This window comes from Gallus gallus, chromosome 1, assembly GCF_016699485.2.
Source record: "Gallus gallus isolate bGalGal1 chromosome 1, bGalGal1.mat.broiler.GRCg7b, whole genome shotgun sequence".
Taxonomy (NCBI): Eukaryota; Metazoa; Chordata; class Aves; order Galliformes; family Phasianidae; genus Gallus; species Gallus gallus.
Window position 1 is genome coordinate 169696573 of NC_052532.1, and position 18905 is coordinate 169715477.

Sequence of the window (18905 nt, forward strand, 5' to 3'; positions counted from 1 at the left end):
GGGTTCAGAGGGGACCACGGAGCATGCTTGCTCTAAAGACCTATGGCAGAGATGGAGCTGAGGAGCACCCAAGTGAGTGGTCAGCACGTCCTTTCTCTTGATCACAAAGCTCCAGTCTGAAAACAAATATAAAGGCAGTGAGACTTTTCTGACTTTTTTTTTCCTTTTTTGTTTGTTTGTTTTTAATTACCTTGATTCTACCCCCACAGAATTCAGTTTTGTGCAAAAAAAAATGTTACACACTGTTAGTTCCATGTATTTACACCATCTTGAATTTGAAGGGCTTAATGAGAAGAAGAAAAGCTGCAGAGCGCTGCAGCTTTAGGCTGATGTTGTCCCCTTAGCACCAAGTCATGTCAAACTGTTCCAGCTGAAATGAATAAGTGCCCCCTTCTCCCTCTTTATGCAGGTTATTGCTTTTTTCCTGATTAGATACACACATTACTTCCTCTTTACATCAACTTAGCTGGAAATTAAATTAGACATTGCTTTGGATCGTGGATTTGTGGCTACAAAAACAGGTGCATGAAGAAAGAGCTAGCATTTCTTCTCCAAAAGTGTGCTAAAGCATTGGCACAGGCTGCCCAGGGATGTGGTGGAGTCACCATCCCTGGAGGCGTGCAAGAGATGCATAGATGTGGCACTGAGGGACTTGGTTTAGTGGGCATGGTGGGGATGGCAGTTGGACTGGATGATCTTAGAGGTCTTTTCTAGCCTTAACAATTCTATGATTCTATTCTATGAATGACTTGGATGCTTGCCAACAAGCTGCACTGCATTTTGGTGAGTCCTGTTAAGTGGGATTAATGGCTGAGGATGCAACCGTGCTTGCTAAGCATTAACATGATGTTTACAGTGGCATGGAGCTCCAAGGCTTCTCAGGTCTTCCAAGTAACCCAGGGCTCTCTGACAGTCTTTGGCAAGGGAACATCCTGCTAGGGGCCCAGAAAATGTCCTTTACATTGGAAATTGCACTGGACAGCATATTTCAGCGGTGTCCCTCCTTCTGCCTGTAGGAATGGGCTGAGAAGAAAAAGGAAACTGCAGAAGTCTTGTGGCAGCAAACATCAGCTGGTTATGGAGCAGCTTTGGTCTCCAGTACTTGCCAGCTAACCGTGGTATCTCTGGCCTGTGGCGTGGAGCACTGGTGGAAAATACTACAGGGAGGCCTTCAGGAAGAAAACAAATGAAAGAGTAGTCAGTCTAAGTGAAAGTTTCTTAGTGCTGAAATATCTTATTAACTTCTAAAGCCAAAGCGCAGAGGTAGCATTAACGCTGCTCAGGGTGAGGTAAATGGCCCACCTTCTTACAACAGCCGTGGGAGACTGAGACTCAGCCTGAAATGAGAAAAGTTTCCCAAAGGTGAGTTCACAGATCACAAAATGTGGAGATGGAAAGAATCCACTCAATCATCTGTCCCATCTCTCTGCCAGTTCAGAATTACTCCCCATAACTGCTTTTCTCATTTAAAAAAAAAAAAAAAGGTTTTCTATCAAACACTGATACTAATTCTAGTGCCTGCTGTTCCTTTCTTCAGATTAGTTCAGCATGTGCCAGGGTGAAGAATAAACCAGTATGTCCTAAAGGTACTCTTCCACCATCTGCTACATCCAGCAACTGGAAAAACCCTCCTGACATTTGTGTTGCATCTGCATTTTCTTAACTGTATTCATTTTTTCCTCCCTTTGCATGACTTGTTCTTCCATGGTACTATTCTATGTGGTTATAGGCTTGCCAATCTGGAAAGCACCAGAAGTCCCCTGATTTAAAATATTACATGCAGACTGAGATACACCTTTGCTAAAATGATGGAAATAAGCCATTAATCTAAGAAGTGGTCTGGACAGTGCAGTTATGAAATAAACCATCCTCATTCAGCATGGACTTTTCCACCTCTAACGGAGGATTCCTTGAGACAAAGCCTAATGTTTTGCCTGTTTTAATTTACCTCTTTGTGTTGCAAAGGGTAAATGTGGTTCAACACCACAGCCTGTTTCACTCCTAGCACAGGTTTAATCTTGCATTCTCAGAGTCCAGATGTGCTGAGGCCCACACAGTGTCCCATCCCTGGAGGCACTCAAGGCCAGGCTGGATGGGGCCCTGGGCAGCCTGAGCTGCTGGGTAGGACAGCCCATGGCATGGGGTTGGAACTTGGTGGGCTTTAAGGTGCTTTCCAAACCAAGCCATTTCATGATTCTATGATTCTGTGATTGATAACGCAAGTATTAGAGACAACACCATTGATGAAACGAAAGACAATTCACCCATTTCGCAGGACATTTTGTCAACACTTATAAGTGGAGCTGTGGGGTCTCCTCCTTGGGGATCTTCCTGGATGTGGCCCTGAGTACCCTGCTCTGGGTGTCCCTGATGGAGCAGGGGATGGAGCAGAGGCACCCAGAGGGCCCTGCCAGCCTCAGCTATGCTGTGACTCTGTGTGTAACCTGTGCTGGGAGCAGGACCCGTGCCTGCTGACTCTGGCATTGATGCTGCAGCAGGATCAGTGTCAGTAAGAGCCCGGAGTCCATCCATTTCAATTTTGCAAAACGTCAGCCAGCGCTACAGAAACTGCAGATGGCCACACACTGCTGAGGTGTGGAACACTGGTTGTGAATGTATTAACACGCAGTTTTAAAAAATAACAAAAAAAAAGTTCCTGTAACAACAGACCATACTAGGAAGTCTCACTGGGTTCTGCAACATCAGAGCTGACAAAGCTGCATTTTGTCAACTTACACTAATAAAAACAAAAAGCTTCTCGCTCTGTTCATCTCTGAGATTCCTCACAGTGGAAGGAGGGCTGCGCACAGAACAGCCGTGTAACACGCTGACTCCTCTGCTTCAAACACAATGGCCCACACAAGCAAATTCCCTACTATACCAGCTTGGTATTTAAGATTAGTTAATCAAAGGTTGCGGAAAGTAAGAGATTTATCTCTCCCAAAGAAAACACTTCAGCCAGCTCCAGAATGGGCCTGAGTTTTGACAGCAGCGTCTGCCCACAGACACAAGGTATGAATTGCTTAATTATCTGTGAGGGCTGCAGGAGCCGTGTCACGCCTGACTCATCAGGAGTTATTTAAAAAGAAAAAATGATGAGCAGCTCCTTTTGGGAAGAGGCTCGATCTCGCCTCCATGTGCACATCAGCGCTGTTTGTTTATCGGCCGGTTTTCTACCCGCCCCGTGCACGGCGGCCCCACTCCGCGCAGCCCCGCGCAGCTCAGCGCCGCGCCCCGCCGGCGACTCGACAGCGCCACCCTCTGGGAGGCCGCCGGAACTGCGACCCGCGCAACCTCCGCGGCTGCGCGCCCGCTGTGTGGGACGCTTCGAGGGCACAAAATGGCGCCGCGGGGCCAGAGGGACTGCGCGCCTCTTCAGGGAAGGGCAGGGCCGAGAAAGCCCGGCTTGTACCAATATATATTAATGTATGCCGAAATCATAGGATGGTTTGGGTCAGAAGGGTCCTTAAAGTCTGTCCAGTTCCATCTGCCCTTCAGGAGCCCTCAGGGCAACGGTTTGTCACCGCGGAATTAAAAATACAAGGGCTGTTCCGAACATAATGCCTCTTATTTCATGACATTGGCCCACAACTTCAGAGGCAGATGTTGGTGATTTGGCAGCAGAGTTTGAACCTTCCCACCAACGTCCCACTACATTTTGTTGCCATATAATGGAAGGCAGGAGATGGGCACTCTGACAACATGGCGTCTTGCATGGAGGCACAGTGTGAAAATGGCACCCACTGACATCCATCAGTGCTTACTGAACACTGATGTGTGGGCAGTGTTTTCCTAGCAATGGTGCCGTGGAACAGTGGTCACCTCCTCTGGTTCACGTTTTTACAAGTGTGGCATGCAGGCTTGTGTTCATTGCTGGTGAAAATGCAGAGCTAATTGGGGGTGGCTATGCTGAAAAAATAGTGTTTTGTAGCCAAGAATTTGCTCTACCAAATAGTATTGCTGTGCTCTTTGTATCTGTTGTGGTTTCCATGGAAATAAATAGGAGGCACTCCTTTTGGAGCAAGCTACGTATTTGCACTGTGCTGATGCAAGGAGTTAACTGGAGGAACAGTAGGAAAACGTATCCCTGGCAGCTCTTCTTTCCCTTGCTTGCTGTGTGCCACCACCATAACAGTGCTCTTTGCACACTGTCCCCTTCTGTAATGGCCACAAAGGAAGTGAAGAGAGAAACCTGGGCACGGCAGGCTGCAACTACAACAAACTTATCCCAGAGCAGCTTGGGAAGCGCTGCACTGCATATTTGTAGCACGTGCCAATTTGCACATAACTGAACACAAACGTAGCAACCTCTGAATTGTCTGAATAGACTCACAGTGACTGACGCTTCTGAGAAATGGTGTATTCAGCTTAAACTTGTTGAAAATACCCAATTTCTAACAGGTGGTGGTCCATCAGATATTGCACATTTAGGCTGGCATCAATCTAGGACTACATATTCAGAACTGGCTGTGAAGGAAACACACTTCCATGTTTGACAAACAAAACATCTGTGTCTGTTTGAAGCTGCTTTGCAGTTTGGAAGGCAAAAGATCCCAGAAAAAAAAATCCCAGAGTTAGGAATTCATGAGCACAGGTGTGCTGCTCAGTGGTGAATGACAGGTGACATTTATTACTGGGACATAAAAACGTTACCTGAATGTGGGACTGGTCAAAGCAAAACACCTGCAGGAAAAAATGTTCCAAGGTTCTTCTCTGTTTTAAATCTCAGACTATTTCAAGCAGCTAAAATAAAATGCAAAGCAGTTAGCAGTAAGTTTATTTAGGAAAAAAAAAAAAAAATCGTCTACTGAAAAATCATTGACCTTCCCTTTTCATTTATTTTTTCAGTCTTGAATTTTCATCAATATTTAGATTTTGGAAATAAACTTCAAGTACTCCTACACATGCAATAAAAAGGGTGTGCATGTACATTTTTATTGCCTTACTACTCATATACATTTTTTCCATTTTCCTGGACCGCTTTGCCCCATTTGTTAACCTGAGCCTCAGGTGCTGGGTATAATGGGAAAATGCTTTTATCGGATAGAACCATTGATACCTTCATGCTCAGAGCTGCTTTGCCAGTTCAGCTGCTGCTTCACTAATTTCCTGCTGTAGCAAGTGCATCTTGTGCTTGAAAAACAGTGTGCTAGTGGAGAACATGCTGATCCTTCAGATGCTGCTGCAGAAAGACCCAGTTGGGGCAACAGAGCCCATTTTCAAGCAGGAGCTGCTCATGTAGGTAAGGATTTGAGACATCAAAGTCCAAAAGGACTACTAAGGAGGAGGAAGCTGTTCCATCAGGTGCCTGGTAGCAGGAGATAGAAATACACAACCCAGCCGAACAGGCTGGCTTTGTGGATCATATGCACAGCAGTTGTGCTAAATCGGGTGGTGGTATTTGGAAAGCATAACAGAAAAGACAAGACACATATGGAGGGCTGTAAAACACAGATGCTCAGGAGCAGGATGTCAGGTTGGTTATATGAAATCCCAGAGGTGTGAACAGCATTCATTCACCATCAAAACTCAAAGTAGACTAAACTTAAAAGTATGCTTTCAGGTTGACTGTAACATGTGAGTTGGTGACACAGCCACCACTGAGCAAGGGCAGCTATTGGTTCTTATGCACCATCCTTGCTTCCCATGTTGGAGGCAGGAAAGGACGTTTGAGGTTGTTCTTTTCAATGCTCTGATTTTTCACCCATCTTGTGGCAGAGGACATACTACAGAGAGCAGCTCAGGGTTGTTTGCTGTGCAGGAATCCACTACAAGGCCAGGTGAGCTGTGAATCCCCACCCCAGAGGTATGTCAGATGTTAATGTCTTCTACCGTGCTTCATCTTGATTAAGGCATGATGAAATGGGGCCTCGAGCCTCAAACGTGCCAAAGGGTAACCTGATATAAATGTGCAGCTGCACTGATCTCCTGAAAGGGGGTGAGTTGCACATTTTGCAATTAGGGTGAGCTAATTGTATGCACACAGGCAGTTGCCACAGCTCAGCTGATGGGTGGTAACGTATTAAACCACAGTAACATGAGCACTTTGAGTCATGAAACCATACTCAAAGTGTTTGCAGATTCAGAGCCTGAGAAACCACTGCTCTCTGGTTTAGTAGCACCATCATCTTGAAGACAAGAAAAGGGATTGAAAACCTGTGCTGTGCAGTCAGATGCGAGATGACGTTTCCCAAGGGATTCTTAAATTTCTAGCCAGAATTTCAAAGAATTTAACAATGTTTTCTTTTTAAATGACCTTGACTAAAAATATTCATTTTAAGTGGGAATGTTTGGGAAAGAAAGAGTTCTGGAAATTTTCAGCATAAACAGTGATTCTCATAAAATAACATGGAGAGTAATATTCAGAAGACTGAAATTTCCCCTAAGTCTATTACCTGCTAGGGATCTCTTAAGGCCTAGAGCCATCCATTAGGGAACCTGTCCAATTTGGTGGACCTGTGGACGGACATTTTTTTTTCAGATGTAACACACTTTTAATATATAGCAGTTGCTAGTTTCTTAGAAGCTTGAAGAGAAAATTACCTGCCAAATAATTTTGTACCTCTGTACTGGATCATTAATTTTGTGCACACATGCATGCAACTGGGCAAAGGGTGTTGAAATCAGCCTGATGGGTTTTTTCAGAGCTTTCCTGATGCCAAACACGTTAGCAGCCCTGTTGATGTCTCCCTGATGAGACCTTGATAGCATAGCTCTAATTCTGGCCCTACGGAATCCAATGGGATTTTGCTTTTCATCTTCTTCAGATCAGGATTGCATGCACTGGAGTAGATGAAAGTGATGGGTGCAGAGTTCTTGTGAAAGCTTTTCTTTTAAATGACTTTTTAATGGTACTGAAGATAAAAATGTTAGTGTTCAGGGCTAATGACCTGCTGAAGGAACGCAAGCACTGGGATATAGAGCTTGTGCATGAGAGCAGATTGAGTCAAAGCACTAGAAACAACTGTAGAAATCCAGAATGTGGCTTCTCCAAATGGTGGCTCAGTTTTAGTGGCTCAGGGTTCCAGCGGGTGGCCGTCACATCAAAGCAGGGTGATGGCAGCCCTTTGTGGACCGTAAGGCAGGAAGACCTCAGGGTTGGAGCTGCCTTCATTCAGAGTTCCTCCCCCAGCATCTCTGTTGCCCATGAATCTCTCCTCTGAGGGCTCAACGTGAGGAAAATGGTCACAAGGCTCATTTCACAAGACTTTTGCAGACTTCTGTCCCTTTGCTGTGAAGGATGGTGCCAATGACAGCAGATACATGTCCACCAACACTGATGCGGGGATGCAGGTAATACCTTTGTGTGAATCCAGCCTTGAGCTCCTTGGTTTGTCTGCTTCTTTCTTTTGGGTTCAGAGTTGCCCTGGAAATCACAACATTTCAGCAAACACTGCTGTATTCTTCTACTGAGAAGAAAAAAAAAGGGGGGGGGGATATCTTGTTCTGACCCAACCTTCATGGTTTTTCTTCCCATTTCTAAATGAATTCCAAGCTGTGACATACCCTAGAGTTTCAACCTTGGGCAGTTTTCTGCATTCACACTAAGAACCAGTGAATAAGTGTTTCGAGGTAGCCTCAATTATAGCTGTGAGAATGATACCAGTGTAACATTTAAAGTGTGAACATAAAATATGGCAAATCAATCAGAATATGGAAGCACACTCGGAAAGTATTCAGCTGATGATGTTCATGATCACACATAAAATAAAATAAAAAAAGAGAGAAAGAAAAAAAAAAAACATGTGGAAATTCACTCCTCCAGCCAATGGAAAGAGATACTTTTCTATCTCATGGTCTACAAAATTCCCTCACCTACTACCCAAATCACAGTTAAAAGGAGCTTAATTTATCCCTTAAAAAAAAAAAAGTTTTACAAGCCGTTATTCCTGCTCAGTAATCACACAGACATTAAATCTTATTGCAAAAAGAGGAGGGAGGGAATGCCTCTTTTCAGCATTGCAGCTGCAGCTGTTTGACAGAAGTAAGTGACTTCATAAACCCTCCTGATTTGGCAGTAGGAGAGCAGAATTTTATGCTGTCTGCTACGCAGTCACAGGGGCTGAGAAAGCTCTGCAAAGCAATCTTCACAAATGTTTCACCTCAGTTTATAAATACCTTTGCTTCACCGTGTTAATGCCTCTTTTGCTTTGCTTTCCATTCACCTCCACTGGATCATCTACCAAGGCTTTTTATTGCTTTAAAGCAATTGATCCCATAGGTCCCACATGTTTTTTCTTCTCTTTTTCTTTACTCAGTGGAAGATATCGCACCTTCACCTTTCCATTGATTTGTTGGCTGGCTATGGTAAAATGCAATAAAGACTTAGTAGGCTGTCTTTATTTGCAGCATAATCAGGCTGTATACCTCCTCTTGAAGTGTTCCATGCTTAAACATTATATTTTCTCTGTCTCTATCAAGTGTTCACTCCATAAAGAATTACTTGGAAATGTATTTTCCTGAGCTGCGATGAAAATACAAAGATTTCTGATGGTTGTCGTATCAGCCTCTATCATTCTGTCTTCATTTTGGAACCTTATTATTTAAGAATCTATTCTCATTCCTCAAGAAAAACTTCTGGAGATGTTCCCAGCTCCCATTTATATGACTTTGGTATGAGTTTGATATGAGAAGGTTGTTCGATACTTTACAGCAATATCATCTCCATTGGGAAGTCTCCATTAATGTAAAGTCAGCAGGAACTCTTGCTACAGTAACATCTCCAGGATTCACCTTTCAAGTTATCTGTAATTTTTACAGGACTATTACAGCTCATGCACAATACTAGTTCCTTGGCCAGTCTGCTGTTTCACATTGCCAGGAGATTTTGCAGGATTTGTCTCAGAGCAGATCGGACTGGGATATAGGATTCTGAGGGGAAAACTGCCAGTGCACAAATATGCTTCTCGATGATCATCTTCAGACACTGGTGTGCTTCATGCAAGTCTTTCTCAAATTGCTGTCCCTCTCTTTGTAAAGCCATGTGACTACAGATGTTTCTAAACTCAACGCTGTCCTAAAAATAAAAGCAAAAAGAAGTGGGTGAAAAATAATGCTCCCTTGAGTTTTCCAGGAGTGATTTTCTCGACAGAAACTTCCTAACTATGCACGTTCATCTCTGATTTAGTGTGAAACATCTTTAGTTTTGAGATACATGTAGTGCAACCACTAAATGCTGCTGCAAACTCACTTGGCAGAAATCCTTGAGTAGCTGTTTCACCTATTCACTTTTAAGGGTCATTTGCCTTCCCCAGGCGTCAGTGATTATTTTTTTAGTTCTGTTTCTACCAGACAGAGCTTTAGTAGCTGTCCTCAGCAATTCAACTTCCCTTACACTGACAGGCAAGGGTAGGACCTCAGGAAAATAGTATATCCAGACATCTCCTGAGAGATCCCAATGGCTCCCAAGGGCACAGTGTGACAGCAGTCCTCTGAAACACCACTTCTGTGTGGTGTCCTTCATTTGTGAGGTGGCTGGGATTGCCAGTGAGGCAAGAGACCCTGATAGCTCTGCTGGTTGTGCACCATGATGGAGCATGAAGACTTCCCAGTCCCTCTGATGTAGCAAGGTTTGGAGCTGAGAAGTGCTTTGATAACAACTGCACTGCTGGGGCAAATGCATTTCTTAACCCATTCCAGCCAGCCTCATGAACTGCAACTCATAGAATGTTCTGCCTGCTGGTTTCCCCTGAAAGATCAGTACTGCTGCTGGCTGTGGGACCTTGTCTTGCAGGGGCAACCAGTGCTAGACCATCTTACTCTAAATCAGAGATGAATGTGCATAGTTAGAAAGTTTTTGCCTGCCACTCAGCTGGGCCAGTGTAGCTTGTGAGCACATCTACTAAAAGAAACACATCTCTCTCCATCCCCATCTGCTCCTACCTCTGCCAAAGAAGGTGATAGGAGCAGGTGGTAAAAGCAGAGTTTTAACTCATGGCAGTTCCCCAACCTGGTTTGCTCTTGTGAGCATGAAGAGAGAGTACCTCAACAGTGGGAATGCACATTTGGACAATGAAGAGTGAAGAGCGAAGAGGACAAAACATCTTCAGGCAGTAGGATCAGCCTCTGCCAGCCTAAAATGGATGTGCAAATGTGGTCTCAGTCAGAGCCTCTGCCTTCCCAGTGTCCCCCACACAATGAACTCATCTAGATAAACTGCAAGGAACAGAGGAGCCTTCTCACATAGCCTATGGCACACACCAGATTTTGGCACCTCTTACTCCTACACTTGATGTATTTACTCTTCTAGTTAGTGGCAGCCTGTGCTTTTAGCTAAGAGGAAATTGAGTTGTAAAGTTATTCTTAAAAGCATGAAGTCTAAAGACTTATTATGGGTTTTGCCTTTGTTATTAAAAGAAACAAAGAAACCAGTTTTTAAAACTCCCTGTCACCCAGACAATCCCAGCTTCATAATGGTAACAGCAGAAAGGATTTGCAGTCGAAGAATTGAAATGTGGGTTAACATTGAAAACAGTGCTGCAAGGTTACCCCAGCCAGCAAGCAGAAGGCATTCAGTGTGGAAATTTCTGAACTAGCCATCCGATACCATTCTTGGGTCTTTAGGTATTGTACAATAGCAGTTGTGGGTCTGCTGTGAGCAAGGTGAACTCATCGTTCTGGCACGCCCTGTGCTGAAATCCAGGGAGTCCTGAGTCAGGAGGTTAGCTGAAAAGCAGCCTTTTTCACATATATTTCCAAAGTTTCTTTTTTCAGAAAGATTTTGATGTTTCCTTTGAAGGTCACCTTTCAAATCTGTTCTGTAAAGTTGCCTTAGGTATAAAATCCTTACTCAAATATATTAAGAGGTCAAATAAATTGCGCTAAGTAAACAAGCTCGCTTTGCTCGCTTTCGCAGGTGTCCAGCACATGGGAGCTTTAGGATACATGACAGGGAATGAAAACTTGACTTATCTCTCCTTTCAGTAGAAGTAGATCATAACTAACTGGAGCAAAAGTTTCAGACCAAAAATTTTTCCGTTTTAACTTCAGGAAGTAGGGCCCTTGTGAGCTGAACTGATAGCGAGCAGCAGTTCATGTGGTATTTTGCCATTTAAGAGATGCTAACAAGAATATCTGCAGTGATTTGAAGTGTTTTCAATTGCAGGACAGGAGCGGATCTTCCCTGCAGTTTTCATTTGTCAAGATCCATATGTTTAGACAGATGAGTTAATAAAGAACCTCCCCCAGAATAAAAACACCATGGCCTACTAGTTTCAAGGCTCTCTAATTTATGGCTTAAAATTTTCCACTGCTCTGAGTCTGTTTCATGCAGTTGTCACTCAGTGGTAGGCTGAAGTTTCAGGATGTTTCTGATGGCCCAGCTTTTATTTTTGAACCTTAATGTAAAATTGATACTATCCACAAACTTGCTTCAAGTGTATGAAGAGGCCGCTTTTATAAAGGCTCCTTTAGAGAAGATACAAACTGCTTGCTTCCATCTTTTATTTTACTCTGAAACGCCGACCTGACCCATCAAACATATTCCTACAGCTGGCTCTAACAGACAGCTGCCTTTTTCTTTTGCACGCTCAAATTTTAGACCCTGGCCAACTGCCAACCCTCAACATTTTTTCCTTAATCTCCATGTGCCCTTGTAGACAAAATTTCCACTGAGGGCAGAGTGGCAGTGGTGCTGCCCTGGTCCAGGTGCTGGATGCTCTCCATGGTCAGCAGGCCAAAATTTGGGTGTTGGGGTGGGAGTGTCAGAGCTCCTGATGCCCATTCCTGGTAACTCAGCGCCTCCACCCACACTGACCTATTTTATATTTTTCTAGAATAGTATCTCAGGCTCAGCCTGTGGAGGAATAAAATGCTCGTTTAGAAAGTGATGTGAAAGTCAGGGACAGCTTCCTCCTGGAGGTTCTTCATGTGGTCAATGGGGAGAACAGGAGCAGTTTACCAGACCCAGCTTAAATGCCTGTTTTAGGATGAACTGAAAATGGAATTGCCTCTTTCTCTCTGATGACTCTAAAGGGAAAGTGGCTTGAGCTGCTCACACCCAGCTAAGATGCCATGAAGCCTTCATGGGGTAGATGAAGGGTGAGTGGTATGTAGCACAAGTCCTATGAGAAGCAGCTGAGGAAATAGGGATTGTTTAGTCTGGAGAAGAGGAGGCTCAGGTGTGATCTTATTGCTCTCCACAAAACCCTGAAAGGAGGATGTGACGAGGTAGGGGTTGGCCTCTTCTCCCAGGCAACAGCGACAGGACAAGAGGTGACAGCCTTAAGTTGCACTGGGGAAGGTTCAGGTTGGATATTAGGAAACATTTCTTCACAGAAAGAGCAGTGAGGCAGTGGTACAGGCTGCCCAGGGAGGTGGTGGAGTCACTGTCCCTGGAGGTGTTGGAGGAATGTGTAGATGGGGCACTGAGGAACATGGTTAGCTGGCATGGTGGGGATGGGCTGATGGTTGGACTAGATGATCTTAGAGGTCTTTCCCAACCTTAACAATTCTATGGTTCCAGGAGCCCCTCCTCCTGTCGTTACCCATCTCTCATCTCATTTTCTAAAACTATTGCAGTTGGAAGAGTTCTCCTAAGCCATGTACCATCAAAAATGCTGGAGTTGTTAATAATTTCTCGTAAAGTTTCTATTTCTGAAGAAAAAATAATCCCACAATCCCCCAGTGTACTTCATTCTGCGGTTTGCTGTTGTAAAGACTCTTTCTAACACAGCAGGTGCAGATGCATGCGGCGTGCAGCACTATCGTATTAATAAAATTGAACTGCATAAGCATATTTCCTCTGAGCTTCCAGAAAGATCTTGGAGGCAATTCTTCACTTGAAAAACTTCAGATCGCTCATTTGTCAGTATTTAAAAAAATATCCACAGAAACAAGTATTAATGCCTACAGCTTGCAAATAACTTTATGGAGGGTGAAGCAATCTTTTCCAGGATCAGCCTTCATATCAATTACTTTAAAAAATGAGTGCTCAAAGCTATTAGGTCCAGGAACAACTTCATAATATCAGTGGCTGCAAAATGAGAAACGTGCACGCTGGCACATTTGTTCAATCCATGGTGGCAAACGAGGAGTCTGCTGCTGTTTTATGCGAATTCTAATGAAAGCAATTTATCTCGTTTCCGTCGCCCCTAAGCCATTATTTATGAATCAGTCTTCAGATCTCTCACAGAGGGAAGAACTAGTCACTTTGGCACTGAGAACCCATCTCCGATTTGTTTCAGGAAATCAGCAACCAGAAAACAAGCTTGTGAAGTACCAATAGAAATGTCATTGAGCAACAGCCATCCCTTCCATATTCCTCCCACAAAACATGCAGATCCCCTGGGTGAAGAGCCCTGTCCTTGTGCTGTGCCTTTGCTGGCTGTCCTGTGGGAAGCAGCCTATCTCTGGGTCTCCGGTTCACATGACCAAAGTCAGCGATGCCTGATTCTGTGCCGTTGTTTGGCCTGCAGTGGATTTGTGGTTTCTCTTTTGTCTGAATAGATGGGTCTAAATACAGTAGGAAAACAGAACAAACGACTGGCGCTGCTGCTTGTCTTTGTGCTACCGTTCAAGCCCTGGTGAGGTGCCTTGCTCCCTGTACAAATGGAATGCCAGTAGATTGACCTCACAGCAGCTGCACTATTTCACCTCAGCGGGAGATACGGGGGAAGGGAAGTATGGTAAATGTGCATCTCTACTGATGCTACTCTAGACCTCCACCTTCTTATTCCTCCTCAGCCAGCAGAGCAGCAGTACATCAGTACATGGGCAGAAGCTTGCACAGTCAGAAGTTTTTTTTATTATCCCACCCTGCCAATCTGGCACCTTTTAGGGACAGTGTTTTCTTTTCCCCTTTAAAGAAAATGCCATGACTGTTTTGCAAATGGGACAGCTATTTTAACTACTTAGTATGATTTATATTCCACTCCCCGCTGGCTGCAATTGAGATTGGCCCAGTCCAATCCACTCCACATTTCTGATTTAATGCCGTTTGAACGACCCTTCGGTAACTCCAGCAAAGGAGACAGGATGTTATCAAAAAGCTGGAGTAATGCATAGCTGCACCTGAGCACAGCCAGGGCAAGCCACACACTGCTATTTTGGGAAGGTTTTCTACCTTTTATTTTTCCTTTTCAAATGCACTCAAATTGCTGCTTAAAATACAGAATCTCTCACTCTGTTAAAAAAAGGCTGTTCTGTTCACCTTGGCAGTGTGTAATTACGGGAGAGAGAAAATGTGGTGGTTATTATAGGGTGTCTTTGTGAAGGCATTAGGCGCTAGGAGTTTGCCTGTGGGTGCCGATGCCAACAAACAGCCAGGTGGGCAATGGGATGATGCAGCCAACTGGATCCTGAGGTGAGGGGAAAGGGGCCCCTTGCCCATCCCATCTTCAGACATACCATTTGGCTAAGCAAACTTTGTGGCAGTACTGCATACAAAACCAGTGATTACATGCTCAATGTCACTAGCAAAAGACTTGCTCCAAATTCCTGCAAATGTGTCACATTTCATCAGAAATTAACACACAGTTTTTAATTGCTGAGGAACTGCACTGTCTAACATACAGTGGAACTCAGCAGAGCATTTTTCCAGTACTCACAGGCAATGAACTACTTAAGTTTTGTCGTTCCCATTCCTCTAGTCTAAATTTTCCTCAATCCTTTGTCTATCTATTTTGGTGTCACTGTATAGAGTAGCTTTTTATCAGTTCAGCTGATAAACCAGTACCGATACTTTAAAAAGAAACCAAGGAACAGACACAGAACAAATGAGAAACAAAAAAGTTAGGATTGCCAAGAGAGACCAGAAAGACCTAACTGTACCAAGAAATGAGAAATACCAAATACTAGCTTTGTGTGATTGTCTCTGGGCCATAAAATCAAAATCTTCCTTCAAAAACAGTGAGTGGAAGAACACGTTACCAAGGGCTGCCATGTTGAAGGGATTTTGGCCAACTCATTGGCCAAGAGCTTATTTATAAGGGTTTGTTCATGTGAATTTATGAAGAGGTTATAATATAAATGGATCCCTTGAAATCCAATTTGCCTCAAAATCAGATCTGCAACAGTGAAATTACTTGCAGCTAAAGGGGTCAGTTATTCGTGACACAGAGTCTATAGAAACCTAGCACAGAATTTATGTAACCTTCCTGTAAACGGGAAGAGGGAAAAAGTCCCAGAGCTCAATGGGTCATGATAATGGGTTTTCAGTGAAGAAAAAACTAACTTAGCTTCAAGAGCAATAGGAAAATCAGAATCCAAAGTAAACTATATTCCCAGTGGTATCTAAACACATACTTTCACACAAGCAATATTAAGGTAGCTCTGGGAAAGAAGAGGAAGAAAATAAAACCTTCCTTGAGATGGCTGTATTTCATCAAACCAACATTTGTTTGTACAAAAGTAAATTAAATTAATTTTATTTATTTTAAATTACAAGCAATGAAGCAATCTTGCTGTAAAATTTATATTACAGAAGTCCAAACTGTCTCTGCACTCTCATTTTTGAAGTGTGTTATCTAACAATTTTGGCTGATTTTTAACACACTCATAAATAGCTTCTATTTTCACCCCTATCACCTCTAGGAAATTTGAATCCAAATCTTCAAAATTTGCTTCAGACTCTTGGTGATTGCATCTATGAGTGAGTTGTATCTTGACTTGAGATAACTTGGATGTGATTTTTCACAGGCTGTAAACAATCACAAATCTAGTCAGACCCAACACACTGGTCTAACACCTGTGAAAATAGCATCTTGCAATATCTCAAATTCATCAGCAATATACTGAGAAACCCAAAGTCATAGCATTTTTTTTTTCCCCACAGAAAATTAACCATCATATCAGACTTTATGACTAATTCTTTGCTGCTTCCCTATCCTTCATCTTCCCATACTGTGCTGGTCCACTCTGTGAAGATTGGTATAAAGGAAAAAGAGCAGATTTTAATTGTATCTCAACTTGCCTGATGGTTGGTGACAACTACTAATGGAGTTTCTGTGGTATGCATCTCCACTACTAAGGGCTGGGTCTCATATGCTGGATATATGGTGTACTATTATGCCATGGGCTCTGCTGAGCAGTCACATTTCATTTGTAGGTTACTGGTCATCTCTGCATCTTGTATTGTTCTTTGGCTCATTTAGGGAAATTTTAGCATAGAAAACTAACTTTTGGAAGATCTCTGAGTCATCTTTCCAGGCTACTCAGTGTGAAAGCAAACCTACATTCTACCAAAAAGTGTTTTTATCCCCTGAATCCTTGCAATGCAACTACACTGAACCATCAGTAGCTTATTAACTGTATTTCAGGCTATAGGTTTAGATGAAAATTAGTGGACATGAAACTTTTGGTTCACAGGGCAAAATCCAGCACATGCAGTTAACAGTGCAGTCAGCAGTTCCTCTGCAAAAAGACAAAAAAAGAGTTATTGTTTTTGTCCTTTACTTACTTTTGGGTGGAGAGGAAAAGGATGCTGCTGTACAAGAGGGAGCAGGAAGGTCTGCTCTACTGTCACAAGCTGGGTGGTTGCATCGACTACTCGGGACAGCTTGCTGCACAGAGCCTTCTCTCGCAGTGTCTCAGGCCTCTCCAACCTGAGCTGCGACTGCTGCTGTGGCCTGGGCTCCCCTAGGCTGAAGGGAGTTAGGTCTCCACTCTCCTCTTCTTCCTCAGGACTTTTCCCTGAGGCTTTTCTCTCCTCCTTCTCCAGCTCCCAGGCCCAGCCAAGCCCAGCCACCTCCGTTTTCTCTCCTGGGCTGGGCCGGGCTGGGCCATGCTGGCCAGTGCCGTCACTTTGAGTCCAGGAAGGCTGTGGGGGGCTGCAGGGAGGGTGGGGGGCTGCACCATCTTCCCTGCCTCCCCACACAGCCTGGAGTGTGCAGAGAGCCTCTGCCTGGTGCCTGAGGGACTCGAGCAGAGCGGCCAAGCCAGCCATCAGCCTCCCCCCACCGCAGGCCTGACTGCTGCCTCTTAAGCCCTGTTGTGCCCCTTCCCTCCTCCGTATCTCTCACCCCGTGGTGGGTGGCCACTCACCCTGCCCCACCCCAGGCTTATTTTGGCAGATTTGGGGAGGTTTGCGCATCACCATCTGGGTGCAGAGCAGGGCGCGGTGTAAATCCCTCCGCCATTTCCACTGGGACCAGCCTTGACAGGCCTGGCCCATCCAAGGTGCGGCCTCAGCCCTGTGAGGGCAGCTTTATAAACCTGGGTGCTGAAGGATTTTACAATGTGCTTCCATGCGTAATTTAAAAGGGGAGCAAGGAATGATTTCCTTCCAAACCCCTCCCAGCTTTAGGGATCATCAGCGTGGAGCTGATTGAGGCTCCTGCATCTCCAAGTGACACCAACTGCTGGAAATGCCCAGCCAGCATTTCCATCAGAACTTCTCAGCCTACCTTGGTTTTATTGCTATTATTACTCACAAGCCTGAAATGCATCAAATGCATCCAAACTCATCAACCTGACAGTGCTGCATTTGGCACATGGGGGGAAAAAACTCAAGTAGGAAAACAGTGGGTTGGAAATGGTAAGGCTGAATGAGCCCCACCTGAAATAACTGCAAAAAAAGGCATTTCTGGCTTTGGCAAGTCAGCCAGAAGGATCCTATATGTTTTTGTATATGGTTCCCAGAGGATTTAAAACTGTAAGATTTGATGCTAAACCTATTTCTGTGCTGTGAAACCAGGGACAGCTGTACAAATATTTGCTGTTTTTAATTAAACCTAACATTGCTACTTCCTTGATTTAAGTTAGGTCAAAGGACTGGCAATTTTATGCTTTGATAGATGAAGAAAAACAGTTGTGGGTGTTGCGTTTTAGAAATATGTTATAAAATAAGAAGTCTGAGGGAAAAGGCCACAGAGGCTATAATAGCTCTGCCCTTGTGCTTTCTTCTCAGAGATGTTTTCCTTGTCAAATATTTTGCCTTATCCTTATAGCAACTGTTTCTACTGTAATTCTGCTCATTATTTTTACTTGAAAGACTTTTATCTAAACTTTCCAATTGCTCTCAAGTTAAATTTTAGGTAGCGTTCTCTCATCTTTGTGTTCTTTGTAAATTTAAATTAAGCTGCTTTTCTGGGGGTAGATGAGGAGAAACGTGTCTGACTGCGCTCTCTTTGGATTTCTATACATTGTCTAAATCCCTCAGCATATACTCATATGACAGCAATTCCCTTTCGAGTATCTCCCATCTCCACTTCTGCTCCTCAGAGCCAGATTTTATTGTCCTGTCTCTTCTAAAATCAAGTAGATCTAAAATAAATCAGTTTGGAGGTCTATTTGTTGGTCATCAGAGCACCAGCTTGGGAAGAGAAGGGGGAAAATTCTACTTTCAGCTGCATGGCTGGTTTGCTGCTTGATCTGAGACTCTCCTTTCACCCACCCTTCCACTATGGGAAAGAAGGATGATAATCCTGACTCCAGCAGTGACATGCTCTGGGACCTGTATAGTAAAAGAACCAGGTTTTCAAGTTCCTCAAGCTTTTAAAGAACAGAAAAGATGAATTAGAGTTAAGCAGGATTTCCCCCAAAATAACTTCTTCTGTTTAAAACAAACAAACAAACAAACAAACAAAACCTCATCAATATGCACTGTCTGTTGGAAAACATTAATTTTCAACAATTTCCTGTTTAAAAATTCAGGGAAAAGTGTCTAGAAAGTCAAAACAAAGCAATTTTTTTTCAGTCTGCATTTAAGGCAAGGTAGATAAAAAAAATCACCAACAAGATGTTAAACGTTTTGCTAGTGTCACTGTGTTAAGTGAAATCAGTATCATAGGGCTTAAAGGTACTTCAGTATAACTTCAGTGAGGTTCTTTGTTAGTATTATCAGTGCTAGTGTATTATATTACTACTACCAGCAGTTTTATGTTAGTACTGATTTCAAAAGATGTTTACTTCTTTCCTAAAGGTTTACACCTTACCCATTAGTTAGGATTCACAACATTGCAGGACCC

The 18905-nt window shown here is 43.7% G+C and overlaps 1 protein-coding gene across 1 annotated transcript; it reads right to left on the reverse strand.

The window, feature by feature from the left end:
- Positions 1–7440: 7440 nt before the first annotated feature.
- On the reverse strand, positions 7441–16882 carry DLEU7 (deleted in lymphocytic leukemia, 7). The gene is made up of 2 exons (XM_004938949.4): positions 16397–16882; positions 7441–9016 (listed from the first exon to the last, which is right to left on the reverse strand). Exons 1-2 carry the CDS (start codon positions 16880–16882, stop codon positions 8810–8812), a joined length of 693 nt encoding a protein of 230 aa, XP_004939006.2. The 3' UTR covers positions 7441–8809.
- Positions 16883–18905: the final 2023 nt, after the last annotated feature.

What these genes read in the sequence shown, in the direction of transcription:
- DLEU7 (XM_004938949.4), bottom strand. Translation starts at nt 16,882, where the DNA reads ATGGCTGGCTTGGCCGCTCTGCTCGAGTCCCTCAGGCACCAGGCAGAG. An exon ending in CTTTTCCTCTCCACCCAAAA is followed by an intron (nt 9,017 to 16,396) that starts GTAAGTAAAGGA and finishes TTTTATTTTTAG; the next exon opens with GACAGCGTTGAGTTTAGAAA.